Source organism: Oncorhynchus mykiss, chromosome 27, assembly GCF_057628025.1.
Source record: "Oncorhynchus mykiss isolate SJ-2025 chromosome 27, ASM5762802v1, whole genome shotgun sequence".
Taxonomy (NCBI): domain Eukaryota; kingdom Metazoa; phylum Chordata; class Actinopteri; order Salmoniformes; family Salmonidae; genus Oncorhynchus; species Oncorhynchus mykiss.
Window position 1 is genome coordinate 44,767,501 of NC_143048.1, and position 19,461 is coordinate 44,786,961.

At 49.5% G+C, this 19,461-nt stretch overlaps 1 protein-coding gene and 1 long non-coding RNA gene across 3 annotated transcripts in view; one reads left to right on the forward strand and one right to left on the reverse strand.

Moving 5' to 3' along the window:
- The window catches only part of LOC149971325 (uncharacterized), a 381,039-nt gene that overhangs the window by 358,264 nt on the left and 3,314 nt on the right, over positions 1–19,461 (reverse strand). The gene's annotated exons all lie outside the window — the stretch shown is intronic.
- Positions 1–19,461, forward strand: part of usp32 (ubiquitin specific peptidase 32) — a 106,663-nt gene that overhangs the window by 56,792 nt on the left and 30,410 nt on the right. Inside the window, exons 15-22 of one of the 2 annotated variants that reach the window (XM_036965634.2) lie at positions 1,120–1,260; positions 2,067–2,226; positions 15,636–15,790; positions 16,908–16,989; positions 17,176–17,250; positions 17,883–18,021; positions 18,122–18,227; positions 19,237–19,410. In XM_036965634.2, coding sequence (XP_036821529.2) covers positions 1,120–1,260; positions 2,067–2,226; positions 15,636–15,790; positions 16,908–16,989; positions 17,176–17,250; positions 17,883–18,021; positions 18,122–18,227; positions 19,237–19,410 — 1,032 coding nt within the window. The remainder of the gene's footprint in view (positions 1–1,119; positions 1,261–2,066; positions 2,227–15,635; positions 15,791–16,907; positions 16,990–17,175; positions 17,251–17,882; positions 18,022–18,121; positions 18,228–19,236; positions 19,411–19,461) is intronic. The other variant, XM_036965635.2, reaches the window with a different exon arrangement.

Genomic DNA, 19,461 nt, shown 5'->3' on the forward strand with positions numbered 1-19,461 from the left:
CCCAGTCTCTCTCCTTCGTCCCCCAGTCTCTCTCCTGTTTCCCCCAGTCTCTCTCCTGTTTCCTTCCAGTCTCTCTCCTGTTTCCTTCCAGTCTCTCCCCTGTTTCCTTCCAGTCTCTCTCCTGTTTCCCCCCAGTCTCTCTCCTGTTTCCCCCAGTCTCTCTCCTGTTTCCCCCAGTCTCTCTCCTGTTTCCTTCCAGTCTCTCTCCTGTTTCCTTCCAGTCTCTCTCCTGTTTCCTTCCAGTCTCTCTCCTGTTTCCCCCAGTCTCTCTCCTGTTTCCCCCCAGTCTCTCTCCTGTTTCCCCCCAGTCTCTCTCCTGTTTCCCCCCAGTCTCTCTCCTGTTTCCCCCCAGTCTCTCTCCTGTTTCCCCCCAGTCTCTCTCCTGTTTCCCCCCAGTCTCTCTCCTGTTTCCCCCCAGTCTCTCTCCTGTTTCCCCCCAGTCTCTCTCCTGTTTCCCCCCAGTCTCTCTCCTGTTTCCCCCCAGTCTCTCTCCTGTTTCCCCCCAGTCTCTCTCCTGTTTCCCCCCAGTCTCTCTCCTGTTTCCCCCCAGTCTCTCTCCTGTTTCCCCCCAGTCTCTCTCCTGTTTCCCCCCAGTCTCTCTCCTGTTTCCCCCCAGTCTCTCTCCTGTTTCCCCCCAGTCTCTCTCCTGTTTCCCCCCAGTCTCTCTCCTGTTTCCCCCCAGTCTCTCTCCTGTTTCCCCCCAGTCTCTCTCCTGTTTCCCCCCAGTCTCTCTCCTGTTTCCCCCCAGTCTCTCTCCTGTTTCCCCCCAGTCTCTCTCCTGTTTCCCCCCAGTCTCTCTCCTGTTTCCCCCCAGTCTCTCTCCTGTTTCCCCCCAGTCTCTCTCCTGTTTCCCCCCAGTCTCTCTCCTGTTTCCCCCCAGTCTCTCTCCTGTTTCCCCCCAGTCTCTCTCCTGTTTCCCCCCAGTCTCTCTCCTGTTTCCCCCCAGTCTCTCTCCTGTTTCCTTCCAGTCTCTCTCCTGTTTCCCCCCAGTCTCTCTCCTGTTTCCCCCCAGTCTCTCTCCTGTTTCCCCCCAGTCTCTCTCCTCTTTCCCCCCAGTCTCTCTCCTGTTTCCCCCCAGTCTCTCTCCTGTTTCCCCCAGTCTCTCTCCTGTTCCCCCAGGCCCCCACATTGACCATGGAGGGAGGCCGGCTGAAACAGTCCCTACAGCTGGTGGCGGGCAGGGACTTTGAGACGGTGCCAGAGCCGGTGTGGAGGGCGCTGTTCCACTGGTATGGCGCCAACCTCAGCCTGCCACGACCGGTATGTATGGACCATAACCTCCCCTCACACAACCACTGAACCATAGATGGACCACAACACAACCACTGAACCATAGATGGACCACAACCACTGAACCATAGATGGATCACAACCACTGAACCACAGATGGTCACCTCTAGGACTGGGTCTAGCTTGAGAGATTTTCACACCATTGTGGATGATTTTGGGAACGTTTCAGTTGTGTGTGCATTCCTGAAATTAGGGCTCAGCCCTCAGAGTTGATTTATTCTTGCTCACAGATAAAACTGAAGAAATACTTAATTAATAATCATTACTAAACAATTGCAAAACAATCATTTAAAATCAATAGCATGTAATACATGACATGAATACAGAACAGTTGAAACATTAGAATGTTTTTCCATGTAGAAAATGTAAATATTAAAATGAGATTTTTTTTTACAATCTCATTTTAATATTTAAATATTTAAATTATATATATAATTTTTGGAGAAACCATTTTAAGAGCTAGAGTTAATATACAGTCTGACAACAGTGGGTGGAGGTACTGGGTTGGGTGGAGGTACTGGGTTGGGTGGAGGTACTGGGTTGGGTGGAGGTACTGGGTTGGGTGGAGGTACTGGGTTGGGTGGAGGTACCGGGTTGGGTGGAGGTACCGGGTTGGGTGGAGGTACCGGGTTGGGTGGAGGTACCGGGTTGGGTGGAGGTACCGGGTTGGGTGGAGGTACCGGGTTGGGTGGAGGTACCGGGTTGGGTGGAGGTACCGGGTTTGGTGGAGGTACCGGGTTGGGTGGAGGTACTCATCCTCCTCTCCCTTTTTCCAGGTGATCCAGCAGACGAAAACAGGCCGTGCTGAGCTGGAGCTCTTCCCACGCTACCTCCTCTTCCTGCGGCAGCAGCCCGCCACACGCACCCCCCAGTCCAACATCTGGGTTAACATGGGTATGACCAGCCTGAGAATGTTCCCCCAGCATCTCCCCAGAGGTAACGTAAGCCTGCAGCAAGAAAGAGAGACGGCCTGCTAGGAGCCAACAAACGCTGCTTCTACTACTGTAGTCCACCCCTAATCATGCTGTTATAATGGTCTGGTCCGGCCCCTAATCATGCAGTTATAATGGACTGGTCCGGCCTCTAATCATGCTGTTATAATGGACTGATCCTTCTCCTAATCATGCCCCTAAAATGGACTGATCCTTCCCCTAATCATGCCCCTAAAATGGACTGGTCCGGCCCCTAATCATGCCCCTAAAAGGAACTGATCCTTCCCCTAATCATGCCCCTAAAATGGACTGGTCCGGCCCCTAATCAAGTTCTTAGAATGGACTGCAGGATGAGTCATGGTCCGTAGGGGGGTGGATACGGTGCCCACTGACTGTACTAAAATACCCCGAGAGCCTAACTCTTACTCTTCTGTACGCATAGCCTTGTTGTCACAACAGTGGTGCTATAAAGCTTGACACGCCCTCTCTAAAGCCTACATAGAAAAATAATGATGACATAACAGAAACTGTAAACAACAGCTGATGACAGTGCTAGCCAATTAGCCTACTTTAACAGCTGATGACAGTGCTAGCCAATTAGCCTACTTTAACAGCTGATGACAGTGCTAGCCAATTAGCCTACTTTAACAGCTGATGACAGTGCTAGCCAATTAGCCTACTTTAACAGCTGATGACAGTGCTTAATTCAGATGTTAGAGTGTTGCACAGAGACACTATGAGGCGTTAGTGGTGCACAGAGACACTATGAGGTGTTAGTGGTACACAGAGACACTATGAGGTGTTAGTGGTGCACAGAGACACTATGAGGCGTTAGTGGTGCACAGAGACACTATGAGGTGTTAGTGGTGCACAGAGACACTATGAGGCGTTAGAGTGGTGCACAGAGACACTATGAGGTGTTAGTGGTGCACAGAGACACTATGAGGTGTTAGTGGTACACAGAGACACTATGAGGTGTTAGTGGTGCACAGAGACACTATGAGGCGTTAGTGGTGCACAGAGACACTATGAGGTGTTAGTGGTGCACAGAGACACTATGAGGCGTTAGAGTGGTGCACAGAGACACTATGAGGTGTTAGTGGTGCACAGAGACACTATGAGGCGTTAGAGTGGTGCACAGAGACACTATGAGGCGTTAGTGGTGCACAGAGACACTATGAGGCGTTAGAGTGGTGCACAGAGACACTATGAGGCGTTAGTGGTGCACAGAGACACTATGAGGCGTTAGAGTGGTGCACAGAGACACTATGAGGCGTTAGAGTGGTGCACAGAGACACTATGAGGTGTTAGTGGTGCACAGAGACACTATGAGGTGTTAGTGGTGCACAGAGACACTATGAGGCGTTAGTGGTACACAGAGACACTATGAGGTGTTAGTGGTGCACAGAGACACTATGAGGCGTTAGTGGTGCACAGAGACACTATGAGGTGTTAGTGGTGCACAGAGACACTATGAGGTGTTAGTGGTGCTGCAGAGACACTATGAGGCGTTAGAGTGGTGCACAGAGACACTATGAGGTGTTAGTGGTGCACAGAGACACTATGAGGTGTTAGTGGTGCACAGAGACACTATGAGGCGTTAGTGGTGCACAGAGACACTATGAGGTGTTAGTGGTACACAGAGACACTATGAGGTGTTAGTGGTGCACAGAGACACTATGAGGTGTTAGTGGTGCACAGAGACACTATGAGGTGTTAGTGGTGCTGCAGAGACACTATGAGGCGTTAGAGTGGTGCTGCAGAGACACTATGAGGCGTTAGAGTGGTGCACAGAGACACTATGAGGTGTTAGTGGTGCACAGAGACACTATGAGGTGTTAGTGGTGCACAGAGACACTATGAGGCGTTAGAGTGGTGCACAGAGGCACTATGAGGCGTTAGAGTGGTGCACAGAGACACTATGAGGCGTTAGTGGTGCTGCAGAGACACTATGAGGTGTTAGTGGTGCACAGAGACACTATGAGGTGTTAGTGGTGCACAGAGACACTATGAGGTGTTAGTGGTGCACAGAGACACTATGAGGTGTTAGTGGTGCACAGAGACACTATGAGGCGTTAGAGTGGTGCACAGAGACACTATGAGGTGTTAGTGGTGCACAGAGACACTATGAGGCGTTAGAGTGGTGCACAGAGACACTATGAGGCGTTAGTGGTGCTGCAGAGACACTATGAGGCGTTAGAGTGGTGCACAGAGACACTATGAGGCGTTAGAGTGGTGCACAGAGGCACTATGAGGCGTTAGAGTGGTGCACAGAGACACTATGAGGTGTTAGTGGTGCACAGAGACACTATGAGGTGTTAGTGGTGCACAGAGACACTATGAGGTGTTAGTGGTACACAGAGACACTATGAGGCGTTAGTGGTGCTGCAGAGACACTATGAGGTGTTAGTGGTGCACAGAGACACTATGAGGTGTTAGTGGTACACAGAGACACTATGAGGTGTTAGTGGTGCACAGAGACACTATGAGGTGTTAGTGGTGCACAGAGACACTATGAGGCGTTACTGGTGCTGCAGAGACACTATGAGGCGTTAGAGTGGTGCACAGAGACACTATGAGGCGTTAGAGTGGTGCACAGAGACACTATGAGGCGTTAGAGTGGTGCACAGAGACACTATGAGGCGTTAGTGGTGCTGCAGAGACACTATGAGGCGTTAGTGGTGCTGCAGAGACACTATGAGGTGTTAGTGGTGCACAGAGACACTATGAGGTGTTAGTGGTGCACAGAGACACTATGAGGTGTTAGTGGTGCACAGAGACACTATGAGGCGTTAGAGTGGTGCACAGAGACACTATGAGGCGTTAGTGGTGCACAGAGACACTATGAGGCGTTAGAGTGGTGCACAGAGACACTATGAGGCGTTAGAGTGGTGCACAGAGACACTATGAGGTGTTAGTGGTGCACAGAGACACTATGAGGTGTTAGTGGTGCACAGAGACACTATGAGGTGTTAGTGGTGCACAGAGACACTATGAGGCGTTAGAGTGGTGCACAGAGACACTATGAGGTGTTAGTGGTGCACAGAGACACTATGAGGCGTTAGAGTGGTGCACAGAGACACTATGAGGTGTTAGTGGTGCACAGAGACACTATGAGGCGTTAGAGTGGTGCACAGAGACACTATGAGGCGTTAGTGGTGCACAGAGACACTATGAGGCGTTAGAGTGGTGCACAGAGACACTATGAGGTGTTAGTGGTGCACAGAGACACTATGAGGCGTTAGAGTGGTGCACAGAGACACTATGAGGCGTTAGTGGTGCTGCAGAGACACTATGAGGCGTTAGAGTGGTGCACAGAGACACTATGAGGTGTTAGTGGTGCTGCAGAGACACTATGAGGTGTTAGTGGTGCACAGAGACACTATGAGGTGTTAGTGGTGCACAGAGACACTATGAGGTGTTAGTGGTGCTGCAGAGACACTATGAGGCGTTAGAGTGGTGCACAGAGACACTATGAGGCGTTAGTGGTGCACAGAGACACTATGAGGTGTTAGTGGTGCACAGAGACACTATGAGGCGTTAGAGTGGTGCACAGAGACACTATGAGGTGTTAGTGGTGCACAGAGACACTATGAGGCGTTAGTGGTGCACAGAGACACTATGAGGCGTTAGAGTGGTGCACAGAGACACTATGAGGTGTTAGTGGTGCACAGAGACACTATGAGGCGTTAGTGGTGCACAGAGACACTATGAGGCGTTAGAGTGGTGCACAGAGACACTATGAGGCGTTAGTGGTGCACAGAGACACTATGAGGTGTTAGTGGTGCACAGAGACACTATGAGGTGTTAGTGGTGCACAGAGACACTATGAGGTGTTAGTGGTGCACAGAGACACTATGAGGTGTTAGTGGTGCTGCAGAGACACTATGAGGCGTTAGAGTGGTACACAGAGACACTATGAGGTGTTAGTGGTGCACAGAGACACTATGAGGCGTTAGAGTGGTGCACAGAGACACTATGAGGTGTTAGTGGTGCACAGAGACACTATGAGGCGTTAGTGGTGCACAGAGACACTATGAGGTGTTAGTGGTGCACAGAGACACTATGAGGTGTTAGTGGTGCACAGAGACACTATGAGGTGTTAGTGGTGCACAGAGACACTATGAGGCGTTAGAGTGGTGCACAGAGACACTATGAGGTGTTAGTGGTGCACAGAGACACTATGAGGCGTTAGTGGTGCTGCAGAGACACTATGAGGCGTTAGAGTGGTGCACAGAGACACTATGAGGTGTTAGTGGTGCACAGAGACACTATGAGGTGTTAGTGGTGCACAGAGACACTATGAGGTGTTAGTGGTGCACAGAGACACTATGAGGTGTTAGTGGTGCTGCAGAGACACTATGAGGTGTTAGTGGTGCACAGAGACACTATGAGGCGTTAGTGGTGCTGCAGAGACACTATGAGGTGTTAGTGGTGCTGCAGAGACACTATGAGGTGTTAGTGGTGCTGCAGAGACACTATGAGGCGTTAGAGTGGTGCACAGAGACACTATGAGGCGTTAGAGTGGTGCACAGAGACACTATGAGGCGTTAGTGGTGCTGCAGAGACACTATGAGGTGTTAGTGGTGCTGCAGAGACACTATGAGGCGTTAGAGTGGTGCACAGAGACACTATGAGGCGTTAGAGTGGTGCACAGAGACACTATGAGGTGTTAGTGGTGCACAGAGACACTATGAGGTGTTAGTGGTGCACAGAGACACTATGAGGCGTTAGTGGTGCACAGATACACTATGAGGCGTTAGTGGTGCACAGAGACACTATGAGGCGTTAGTGGTGCACAGAGACACTATGAGGTGTTAGTGGTGCACAGAGACACTATGAGGTGTTAGTGGTGCACAGAGACACTATGAGGCGTTAGAGTGGTGCACAGAGACACTATGAGGCGTTAGTGGTACACAGAGACACTATGAGGCGTTAGAGTGGTACACAGAGACACTATGAGGTGTTAGTGGTGCACAGAGACACTATGAGGCGTTAGTGGTGCTGCAGAGACACTATGAGGTGTTAGTGGTGCTGCAGAGACACTATGAGGTGTTAGTGGTGCACAGAGACACTATGAGGTGTTAGTGGTGCACAGAGACACTATGAGGCGTTAGAGTGGTGCACAGAGACACTATGAGGTGTTAGTGGTGCACAGAGACACTATGAGGTGTTAGTGGTGCACAGAGACACTATGAGGCGTTAGAGTGGTGCACAGAGACACTATGAGGTGTTAGTGGTGCACAGAGACACTATGAGGTGTTAGTGGTGCACAGAGACACTATGAGGTGTTAGTGGTGCACAGAGACACTATGAGGTGTTAGTGGTGCACAGAGACACTATGAGGTGTTAGTGGTGCACAGAGACACTGAGGTGTTAGTGGTGCACAGAGACACTATGAGGCGTTAGTGGTGCACAGAGACACTATGAGGTGTTAGTGGTGCACAGAGACACTATGAGGTGTTAGTGGTGCACAGAGACACTATGAGGTGTTAGTGGTGCACAGAGACACTATGAGGTGTTAGTGGTGCACAGAGACACTATGAGGTGTTAGTGGTGCACAGAGACACTATGAGGTGTTAGTGGTGCACAGAGACACTATGAGGTGTTAGTGGTACACAGAGACACTATGAGGTGTTAGTGGTGCACAGAGACACTATGAGGTGTTAGTGGTGCACAGAGACACTATGAGGCGTTAGTGGTGCTGCAGAGACACTATGAGGTGTTAGTGGTGCACAGAGACACTATGAGGTGTTAGTGGTGCACAGAGACACTATGAGGTGTTAGTGGTGCACAGAGACACTATGAGGCGTTAGTGGTGCTGCAGAGACACTATGAGGCGTTAGTGGTGCACAGAGACACTATGAGGTGTTAGAGTGGTGCACAGAGACACTATGAGGTGTTAGTGGTGCACAGAGACACTATGAGGTGTTAGTGGTGCACAGAGACACTATGAGGCGTTAGTGGTGCACAGAGACACTATGAGGCGTTAGAGTGGTGCACAGAGACACTATGAGGCGTTAGTGGTGCTGCAGAGACACTATGAGGCGTTAGAGTGGTGCACAGAGACACTATGAGGCGTTAGAGTGGTGCACAGATACACTATGAGGCGTTAGAGTGGTGCACAGAGACACTATGAGGCGTTAGAGTGGTACACAGAGACACTATGAGGTGTTAGTGGTGCACAGAGACACTATGAGGTGTTAGTGGTGCACAGAGACACTATGAGGTGTTAGTGGTGCACAGAGACACTATGAGGTTTTAGTGGTGCACAGAGACACTATGAGGTTTTAGTGGTGCTGCAGAGACACTATGAGGCGTTAGAGTGGTGCACAGAGACACTATGAGGCGTTAGAGTGGTGCACAGAGACACTATGAGGCGTTAGTGGTGCTGCAGAGACACTATGAGGTGTTAGTGGTGCTGCAGAGACACTATGAGGTGTTAGTGGTGCACAGAGACACTATGAGGTGTTAGTGGTGCACAGAGACACTATGAGGTGTTAGTGGTGCACAGAGACACTATGAGGTGTTAGTGGTGCACAGAGACACTATGAGGTGTTAGTGGTGCACAGAGACACTATGAGGCGTTAGAGTGGTACACAGAGACACTATGAGGTGTTAGTGGTACACAGAGACACTATGAGGTGTTAGTGGTGCACAGAGACACTATGAGGTGTTAGTGGTGCACAGAGACACTATGAGGCGTTAGTGGTGCACAGAGACACTATGAGGTGTTAGTGGTACACAGAGACACTATGAGGTGTTAGTGGTGCACAGAGACACTATGAGGCGTTAGAGTGGTGCACAGAGACACTATGAGGCGTTAGTGGTACACAGAGACACTATGAGGCGTTAGAGTGGTGCACAGAGACACTATGAGGCGTTAGAGTGGTACACAGAGACACTATGAGGCGTTAGAGTGGTGCACAGAGACACTATGAGGCGTTAGTGGTGCACAGAGACACTATGAGGCGTTAGAGTGGTGCACAGAGACACTATGAGGTGTTAGTGGTGCACAGAGACACTATGAGGCGTTAGTGGTGCACAGAGACACTATGAGGCGTTAGTGGTGCTGCAGAGACACTATGAGGTGTTAGTGGTGCTGCAGAGACACTATGAGGCGTTAGAGTGGTGCACAGAGACACTATGAGGCGTTAGAGTGGTGCACAGAGACACTATGAGGCGTTAGAGTGGTGCACAGAGACACTATGAGGTGTTAGTGGTGCACAGAGACACTATGAGGCGTTAGTGGTGCACAGAGACACTATGAGGCGTTAGAGTGGTGCACAGATACACTATGAGGCGTTAGAGTGGTGCACAGAGACACTATGAGGCGTTAGTGGTGCTGCAGAGACACTATGAGGTGTTAGTGGTGCTGCAGAGACACTATGAGGTGTTAGTGGTGCACAGAGACACTATGAGGTGTTAGTGGTGCACAGAGACACTATGAGGCATTAGAGTGGTGCACAGAGACACTATGAGGCGTTAGAGTGGTGCACAGAGACACTATGAGGCGTTAGTGGTGCTGCAGAGACACTATGAGGCGTTAGAGTGGTGCACAGAGACACTATGAGGTGTTAGTGGTGCACAGAGACACTATGAGGCGTTAGAGTGGTGCACAGAGACACTATGAGGCGTTAGAGTGGTGCACAGAGACACTATGAGGTGTTAGTGGTGCACAGAGACACTATGAGGTGTTAGTGGTGCACAGAGACACTATGAGGTGTTAGTGGTGCACAGAGACACTATGAGGTGTTAGTGGTGCACAGAGACACTATGAGGCGTTAGAGTGGTGCACAGAGACACTATGAGGCGTTAGTGGTGCACAGAGACACTATGAGGCGTTAGTGGTGCTGCAGAGACACTATGAGGTGTTAGTGGTGCTGCAGAGACACTATGAGGTGTTAGTGGTGCACAGAGACACTATGAGGCGTTAGAGTGGTACTGCAGAGACACTATGAGGCGTTAGAGTGGTACACAGAGACACTATGAGGTGTTAGTGGTGCACAGAGACACTATGAGGTGTTAGTGGTGCACAGAGACACTATGAGGTGTTAGTGGTGCACAGAGACACTATGAGGCGTTAGAGTGGTACTGCAGAGACACTATGAGGCGTTAGAGTGGTACACAGAGACACTATGAGGTGTTAGTGGTGCACAGAGACACTATGAGGTGTTAGTGGTGCACAGAGACACTATGAGGCGTTAGAGTGGTGCACAGAGACACTATGAGGTGTTAGTGGTGCACAGAGACACTATGAGGTGTTAGTGGTGCACAGAGACACTATGAGGTGTTAGTGGTGCACAGAGACACTATGAGGTGTTAGTGGTGCTGCAGAGACACTATGAGGCGTTAGTGGTGCACAGAGACACTATGAGGCGTTAGTGGTACACAGAGACACTATGAGGTGTTAGTGGTGCACAGAGACACTATGAGGCGTTAGAGTGGTGCACAGAGACACTATGAGGCGTTAGTGGTGCACAGAGACACTATGAGGTGTTAGTGGTGCACAGAGACACTATGAGGTGTTAGTGGTGCACAGAGACACTATGAGGCGTTAGAGTGGTGCACAGAGACACTATGAGGTTTTAGTGGTGCACAGAGACACTATGAGGCGTTAGAGTGGTGCACAGAGACACTATGAGGTGTTAGTGGTGCACAGAGACACTATGAGGCGTTAGAGTGGTGCACAGAGACACTATGAGGTGTTAGTGGTGCTGCAGAGACACTATGAGGTGTTAGTGGTGCTGCAGAGACACTATGAGGTGTTAGTGGTGCACAGAGACACTATGAGGTGTTAGTGGTGCACAGAGACACTATGAGGTGTTAGTGGTGCACAGAGACACTATGAGGTGTTAGTGGTGCTGCAGAGACACTATGAGGCGTTAGAGTGGTGCACAGAGACACTATGAGGCGTTAGAGTGGTGCACAGAGACACTATGAGGTGTTAGAGTGGTGCACAGAGACACTATGAGGCGTTAGTGGTGCACAGAGACACTATGAGGTGTTAGTGGTGCTGCAGAGACACTATGAGGCGTTAGAGTGGTGCACAGAGACACTATGAGGTGTTAGTGGTGCACAGAGACACTATGAGGCGTTAGTGGTGCACAGAGACACTATGAGGTGTTAGTGGTACACAGAGACACTATGAGGTGTTAGTGGTGCACAGAGACACTATGAGGCGTTAGAGTGGTGCACAGAGACACTATGAGGCGTTAGTGGTACACAGAGACACTATGAGGCGTTAGAGTGGTGCACAGAGACACTATGAGGCGTTAGAGTGGTGCACAGAGACACTATGAGGTGTTAGTGGTGCACAGAGACACTATGAGGTGTTAGTGGTGCACAGAGACACTATGAGGTGTTAGTGGTGCACAGAGACACTATGAGGTGTTAGTGGTGCTGCAGAGACACTATGAGGCGTTAGAGTGGTGCACAGAGACACTATGAGGCGTTAGAGTGGTGCACAGAGACACTATGAGGTGTTAGTGGTACACAGAGACACTATGAGGTGTTAGTGGTACACAGAGACACTATGAGGTGTTAGTGGTGCACAGAGACACTATGAGGTGTTAGTGGTACACAGAGACACTATGAGGTGTTAGTGGTACACAGAGACACTATGAGGTGTTAGTGGTGCACAGAGACACTATGAGGTGTTAGTGGTACACAGAGACACTATGAGGTGTTAGTGGTACACAGAGACACTATGAGGTGTTAGTGGTGCACAGAGACACTATGAGGCGTTAGAGTGGTACACAGAGACACTATGAGGTGTTAGTGGTGCACAGAGACACTATGAGGTGTTAGTGGTACACAGAGACACTATGAGGCGTTAGAGTGGTGCACAGAGACACTATGAGGCGTTAGAGTGGTACACAGAGACACTATGAGGCGTTAGAGTGGTGCACAGAGACACTATGAGGCGTTAGTGGTGCACAGAGACACTATGAGGCGTTAGAGTGGTGCACAGAGACACTATGAGGCGTTAGTGGTGCTGCAGAGACACTATGAGGTGTTAGTGGTGCTGCAGAGACACTATGAGGCGTTAGAGTGGTGCACAGAGACACTATGAGGCGTTAGAGTGGTGCACAGAGACACTATGAGGCGTTAGAGTGGTGCACAGAGACACTATGAGGTGTTAGTGGTGCACAGAGACACTATGAGGCGTTAGAGTGGTGCACAGAGACACTATGAGGCGTTAGTGGTGCTGCAGAGACACTATGAGGTGTTAGTGGTGCACAGAGACACTATGAGGCGTTAGAGTGGTGCACAGAGACACTATGAGGTGTTAGTGGTGCACAGAGACACTATGAGGTGTTAGTGGTGCACAGAGACACTATGAGGTGTTAGTGGTGCACAGAGACACTATGAGGTGTTAGTGGTGCACAGAGACACTATGAGGCGTTAGAGTGGTGCACAGAGACACTATGAGGTGTTAGTGGTGCACAGAGACACTATGAGGTGTTAGAGTGGTGCACAGAGACACTATGAGGTGTTAGAGTGGTGCACAGAGACACTATGAGGCGTTAGTGGTGCACAGAGACACTATGAGGCGTTAGTGGTACACAGAGACACTATGAGGTGTTAGTGGTGCACAGAGACACTATGAGGTGTTAGTGGTGCACAGAGACACTATGAGGTGTTAGTGGTGCACAGAGACACTATGAGGCGTTAGTGGTGCACAGAGACACTATGAGGTGTTAGTGGTGCACAGAGACACTATGAGGCGTTAGAGTGGTGCACAGAGACACTATGAGGTGTTAGTGGTGCACAGAGACACTATGAGGTGTTAGTGGTGCTGCAGAGACACTATGAGGCGTTAGTGGTGCTGCAGAGACACTATGAGGTGTTAGTGGTGCTGCAGAGACACTATGAGGCGTTAGAGTGGTGCACAGAGACACTATGAGGCGTTAGAGTGGTGCACAGAGACACTATGAGGCGTTAGAGTGGTGCACAGAGACACTATGAGGTGTTAGTGGTGCTGCAGAGACACTATGAGGTGTTAGTGGTACACAGAGACACTATGAGGTGTTAGTGGTGCACAGAGACACTATGAGGTGTTAGAGTGGTGCACAGAGACACTATGAGGTGTTAGTGGTGCTGCAGAGACACTATGAGGTGTTAGTGGTGCTGCAGAGACACTATGAGGCGTTAGAGTGGTGCACAGAGACACTATGAGGTGTTAGTGGTGCACAGAGACACTATGAGGTGTTAGTGGTGCACAGAGACACTATGAGGTGTTAGTGGTGCACAGAGACACTATGAGGCGTTAGAGTGGTGATCTAATCGGACTGGTGCTATCAGATATCTGGCCCAGAGGAGTTAGTTTGGCTCCAGGCATGGAAATAATATTATACTGTATTCCATTTATAAATAATCATATATAATATTATACTGTATTCCATTTATAAATAATCATATATAATATTATACTGTATTCCATTTATAAATAATCATATATAATATTATACTGTATTCCATTTATAAATAATCATATATAATATTATACTGTATTCCATTTATAAATAATCATATATAATATTATACTGTATTCCATTTATAAATAATTATATATAATATTATACTGTATTCCATTTATAAATAATCATATATAATATTATACTGTATTCCATTTATAAATAATCATATATAATATTATACTGTATTCCATTTATAAATAATCATATATAATATTATACTGTATTCCATTTATAAATAATCATATATAATATACTGCGTGCATACATTTTATGTATGGGGGGCCTCAGCGGGAATCGAACCCACGATCACATTTGTTGCAAGTGCCATAGAATGACTAGACCCAGACATACTGACCGAAGAGCAAGGCTGTGCTGCTGGGAGTATATGCAGTTTACAGCTTTTGATTCATTCTGTTTGCTTTCAAAGTATTGGCAAAGTATTACCAATCAATCACATATATTAAGGTTTTCTTTTTGTTGTTTTTTTGGCTATACTTTTAAAATCGGTAATAATCAGTTCCATTTTTTGTTTTTAATTGTTTATTAACTGAACTAATATTGATTTTTGTTGACTTATGATTGAATCAGATTTGTATCTTGTGAGTCACTAATGAGTTGATTTGAATGAATCAGTCTTAATTAAATCAGATTTGAAACTTGTGAGTCACTAATGAGTTGATTTGAATGAATCAGTCTTAATTAAATCAGATTTGAATCTTGTGAGTCGCTAATGAGTTGATTTTAGTGAATCAGTCTTAATTAAATGACCGAATCTAAAACACACTTTCTTGCTGCTTCCTTACAACTAATCCTACATGAGCTGAACTGTTCTTTCTCTCTTGTAATAATGTCTTGATTTAACACTGTCTGTGTGCGTCTGTGTGCGTCTGTGTGCGTCTGTGTGCGTCTGTGTGCGTCTGTGTGAGTGTGTGCGTCTGTGTGAGTGTGTGCGTCTGTGTGAGTGTGTGCGTCTGTGTGCGTCTGAGTGTGTGCGTCTGAGTGTGTGCGTCTGAGTGTGTGCGTCTGAGTGTGTGCGTCTGAGTGTGTGCGTCTGAGTGTGTGCGTCTGAGTGTGTGCGTCTGAGTGTGTGCGTCTGAGTGTGTGCGTCTGAGTGTGTGAGTGTGTGTGAGTGTGTGCGTGCGTCTGTGTGCGTCTGTGTGAGTGTGCGTCTGTGTGAGTGTGTGCGTCTGTGAGTGTGTGCGTCTGTGAGTGTGTGCTTCTGTGTGAGTGTGTGCGTCTGTGTGCGTCTGTGTGCGTCTGTGTGAGTGTGTGTGAGTGTGTGCGTGCGTCTGTGTGAGTGCGTGCGTCTGTGTGAGTGCGTGCGTCTGTGTGAGTGCGTGCGTCTGTGTGAGTGTGTGCGTCTGTGTGAGTGTGTGAGTGTGTGCGTCTGTGTGAGTGTGTGCGTCTGTGTGCGTCTGTGTGCGTCTGTGTGCGTCTGTGTGCGTCTGTGTGAGTGTGTGCGTCTGTGTGCGTCTGTGTGAGTGTGTGCGTCTGTGTGCGTCTGTGTGAGTGTGTGCGTCTGTGTGCGTCTGTGTGCGTCTGTGTGCGTCTGTGTGCGTCTGTGTGCGTCTGTGTGCGTCTGTGTGAGTCTGTGTGAGTCTGCGTGTTACAAGACTTTGGGAGCTGATAGTCCACTAAAGGCTGGAGTGTTTTCCTCTCTTCCCCCCCTCGCCTCTCTCTCCCCCCCTCGCCTCTCTCTCCCCCCCTCGCCTCTCTCTCCCCCCCCTCGCCTCTCTCTCCCACCCCCCCTCGCCCCCCCTCGCCTCTCTCTCCCCCCCTCGCCTCTCTCCCACCCCCCCTCGCCTCTCTCTCTCTCTCCCCTCACCCCCCCTCGCCTCTCTCACCCCCCTCGCCCCTCCTCTCGCCCCATCCTCTCGCCCTCCTCCTCTGGCCCCCATCCTCCCCTTTCTCTCTCTCTCTCCCCCTCCAGGTAACGTGCCCTCCCCCAACGCTCCTCTGAAGCGTGTCCTGGCCTATACAGGCTGTTTCAGCCGCGTGGGCACCATCAAGGACATCCACCTGTACCTGTCTCGGAGGCTACGCATCAAAGACGAGGACATGAGGCTGTGGCTCTATAACAGCGAGGTGTGCAACTATCGCATGTCGCAACTATATTATAAGTGATATTGCGGTGACATGAGAAAATATAAATTAATATAAACTTGCGGATGTTGACCTCTCCTCATCCAAACCTCCCCCCCAGAACTACCTGAGCCTGTCCTCCTCCCCCCAGAACTACCTGACCCTGTCCTCCTCCCCCCAGAACCATCTGACCCTCTCCTCCTCCTCCCCACAGAACCATCTGACCCTCTCCTCCTCCCCCCAGAACTACCTGACCCTGTTCTCCTCCTCCCCCCAGAACTACCTGACCCTCTCCTCCTCCTCCCCACAGAACTACCTTACCCTGTTCTCCTCCTCCCCCCAGAACTACCTGACCCTGTTCTCCTCCTCCCCCCAGAACCATCTGGCCCTCTCCTCCTCCTCCCCCCAGAACTACCTGACCCTGTTCTCCTCCTCCCCCCAGAACTACCTGACCCTCTCCTCCTCCTCCCCACAGAACTACCTGACCCTGTTCTCCTCCTCCCCTCAGAACTACCTGACCCTGTTCTCCTCCTCCCCCCAGAACTACCTGACCCTGTTCTCCTCCTCCCCCCAGAACTACCTGACCCTGTTCTCCTCCTCCCCCCCAGAACTACCTGACCCTGTTCTCCTCCTCCCCCCAGAACTACCTGACCCTGTTCTCCTCCTCCCCCCAGAACTACCTGACCCTGTTCTCCTCCTCCCCCCAGAACTACCTGACCCTCTCCTCCTCCTCCCCCCAGAACTACCTGACCCTCTCCTCCTCCTCCCCCCAGAACTACCTGACTTGTTCTCCTCCTCCCCACAGAACTATCTGACCATGTTCTCCTCCTCCTCCCCACAGAACTATCTGACCCTGTTCTCCTCCTCCTCCCCACAGAACTATCTGACCCTGTTCTCCTCCTCCACCCAGAACTATCTGACCCTGTTCTCCTCCTCCACCCAGAACTATCTGACCCTGTTCTCCTCCTCCACCCAGAACGATATGACCCTGTTCTCCTCCTCCCCCCACCCAGAACTATCTGACCCTCTTCTCCTCCTCCCCACAGAACTATCCGACCCTGTTCTCCTCCTTCCCCCACCCAGAACTATCTGACCCTGTTCTCCTCCTCCCCCCACCCAGAACTATCTGACCCTCCTGGATGATGAGAACCACACTCTGGAGGGCCTGAAGATTCAGGACGAGCAACACTTAGTTATCGAGGGTACGTTCAAAGAACTCTATAATTAACTCAAACTTTCTCTGACTGCTGAGTGTGTTGAAATGTAAAAAAATAAAAAATAAAAACCTGACTGCAAGCTTCTGATTAAAAAAAAGAGAAGATAAAAGTAGCAGGTCTTTCTACTGTAAGTCATTGATGTGTGTAAACCTTCATCTTGTGTGTTTTTAGTTCGGAACAAAGACATGAGCTGGCCAGAAGAGATGTCCTTCATCGCCAACAGCAGTAAAATGGACCGACATAAAGGTACATACCGTTACAACGCAGTTATCGTGTCACAAACCCCTTCAGCACATCGGTACATACCGTTACAACGCAGTTACCGTGTCACAAACCCCTTCAGCACATCGGTACATACCGTTACAACGCAGTTATCGAGTCACAAACCCCTTCAGCACATCGGTACATACCGTTACAACGCAGTTACCGCGTCACAAACCCCTTCAGCACATCGGTACATACCGTTACAACGCAGTTACCGTGTCACAAACCCCTTCAGCACATCGGTACATAACGTTACCACACAGTTATCGAGTCACAAACCCCTTCAGCACATCGGTACATACCGTTACAACGCAGTTACCGCGTCACAAACCCCTTCAGCACATCGGTACATACCGTTACAACGCAGTTACCGCGTCACAAACCCCTTCAGCACATCGGTACATACCGTTACAACGCAGTTACCGCGTCACAAACCCCTTCAGCACATCGGTACATACCGTTACAACGCAGTTATCAAGAGCTTTTACTATTTTAGGATGATATATTTATCTCTAACCTCCCTCCGATTCTCCCCTAAAACCTGGCAAACATGGTAATATTGTAGCCTAATACTGTGCATGTCTACCACCCCCCCAACCCACCCCCCTCCCCAGTTGCTACGGAGAAGGGTGCCACGGGCCTCAGTAACCTAGGCAACACGTGCTTTATGAACTCTAGTATCCAGTGTGTTAGCAACACCACGCCCCTCACTGACTACTTCATCTCAGGAAGACACCTCTATGAACTCAACAGGTAGGTAGGTGTGTGTGTGTGTGTGTGTGTGTACGCGTGTTGTGAAAAGTTGAACAGCTCGTTGGACAGCATTACTGACTTTGTTTTTGTGTGTGTCCAGAACCAACCCCATCGGGATGCGAGGTCACATGGCTAAATGTTACGGAGACCTGCTGATGGAGCTGTGGAGTGGAACGCAGAAAAACGTTGCCCCTCTCAAACTCAGGGTGGGTTTATAAATCCTGACATGGATCGTCACAACAGTGGATGGGACTTCGTCTCTCCCGAACCCGTACGGGAGTTGTAGCGATGAGACAAGATAGTAGCTACTAAATAATTGGACACCACGAAATTGGGGAGAAAACGGGGTAAAAATAAAAAATAATAATAATATGTGTTTTCTTTTAGCGCCTTTTTCCACTTCATTAATGAACTCGGCTTCTTTTCATTTAAAATCTTCCAGTTTTCTAGTCAGGAAAGTCCTGTATAGCCTTCTCCCACAAGAAGGAACGATGTGCATTTTCTAGTGACCTCTTTGTTGATGGTGTCGGCTGTCAGTCATGACAGGGAAGATGCTGGTTGGTCACTCTGCTGTCTGTCCCGCCTCTCGGTGCCTGTGTTATCTTTGTGCGCTCTGGTTGGCTGCGGTCAAATTTATTTTCGTGATCTTATAGGCCTAGACAATATCCAAAACATCTAGCAATACGCTGAATTCATACATTATCAGGCATTTGAATTGTAAAGTCATGTCTTTCTACACAATACCACAACTCATTTTTACCAATCTAAGAGGTAAAGTTGGAGGAGGGTTTGTCCCAGCGTCGTCCAGGTTAGGGGAGGGTTTGGCCCAGCGTCGTCCGGGTTAGAAGAGGGTTTGGCCCAGCGTCGTCCGGGTTAGAAGAGGGTTAAGCCCGGAAGGGATGTCCTTGTCCCATCGCGCACTAGCGACTCCTGAGGCGGGCCGGGCGCAGTGCACTCTGACACGGTCGGCAGGTAAACGGTGTTTCCTCCGACACATTGGTGCGGCTGGCTTCCGGGTTAAGTGGGCATTTTTGTCAAGAAGCAGTCTCTTTTTTTTCACCATTCGGATCAGCTCTGAAGAAGATCTAATGTGATTGGTCAAAATAAACATTTGTGGGGAAAAAATTATCAGAATTGATCAGCTTGTGGTAACGTAGTCATTCTGACATGAATTAATTGACTAATATGTGGTTGTCTCACTACCGCCCCCTGTAGTGGACGATAGCAAAGTACGCCCCGCGGTTCAACGGCTTCCAGCAGCAGGACAGTCAGGAGCTCCTGGCCTTCCTATTGGACGGGCTCCATGAGGACCTGAACAGGGTGCATGAGAAACCCTACGTAGAGCTGAAGGACAGCAACGGACGACCCGACTGGGAGGTCGCATCAGAGGTCAGAGTTCAATCAATAAACCAAAACATACACGCACAACTTCACACACAC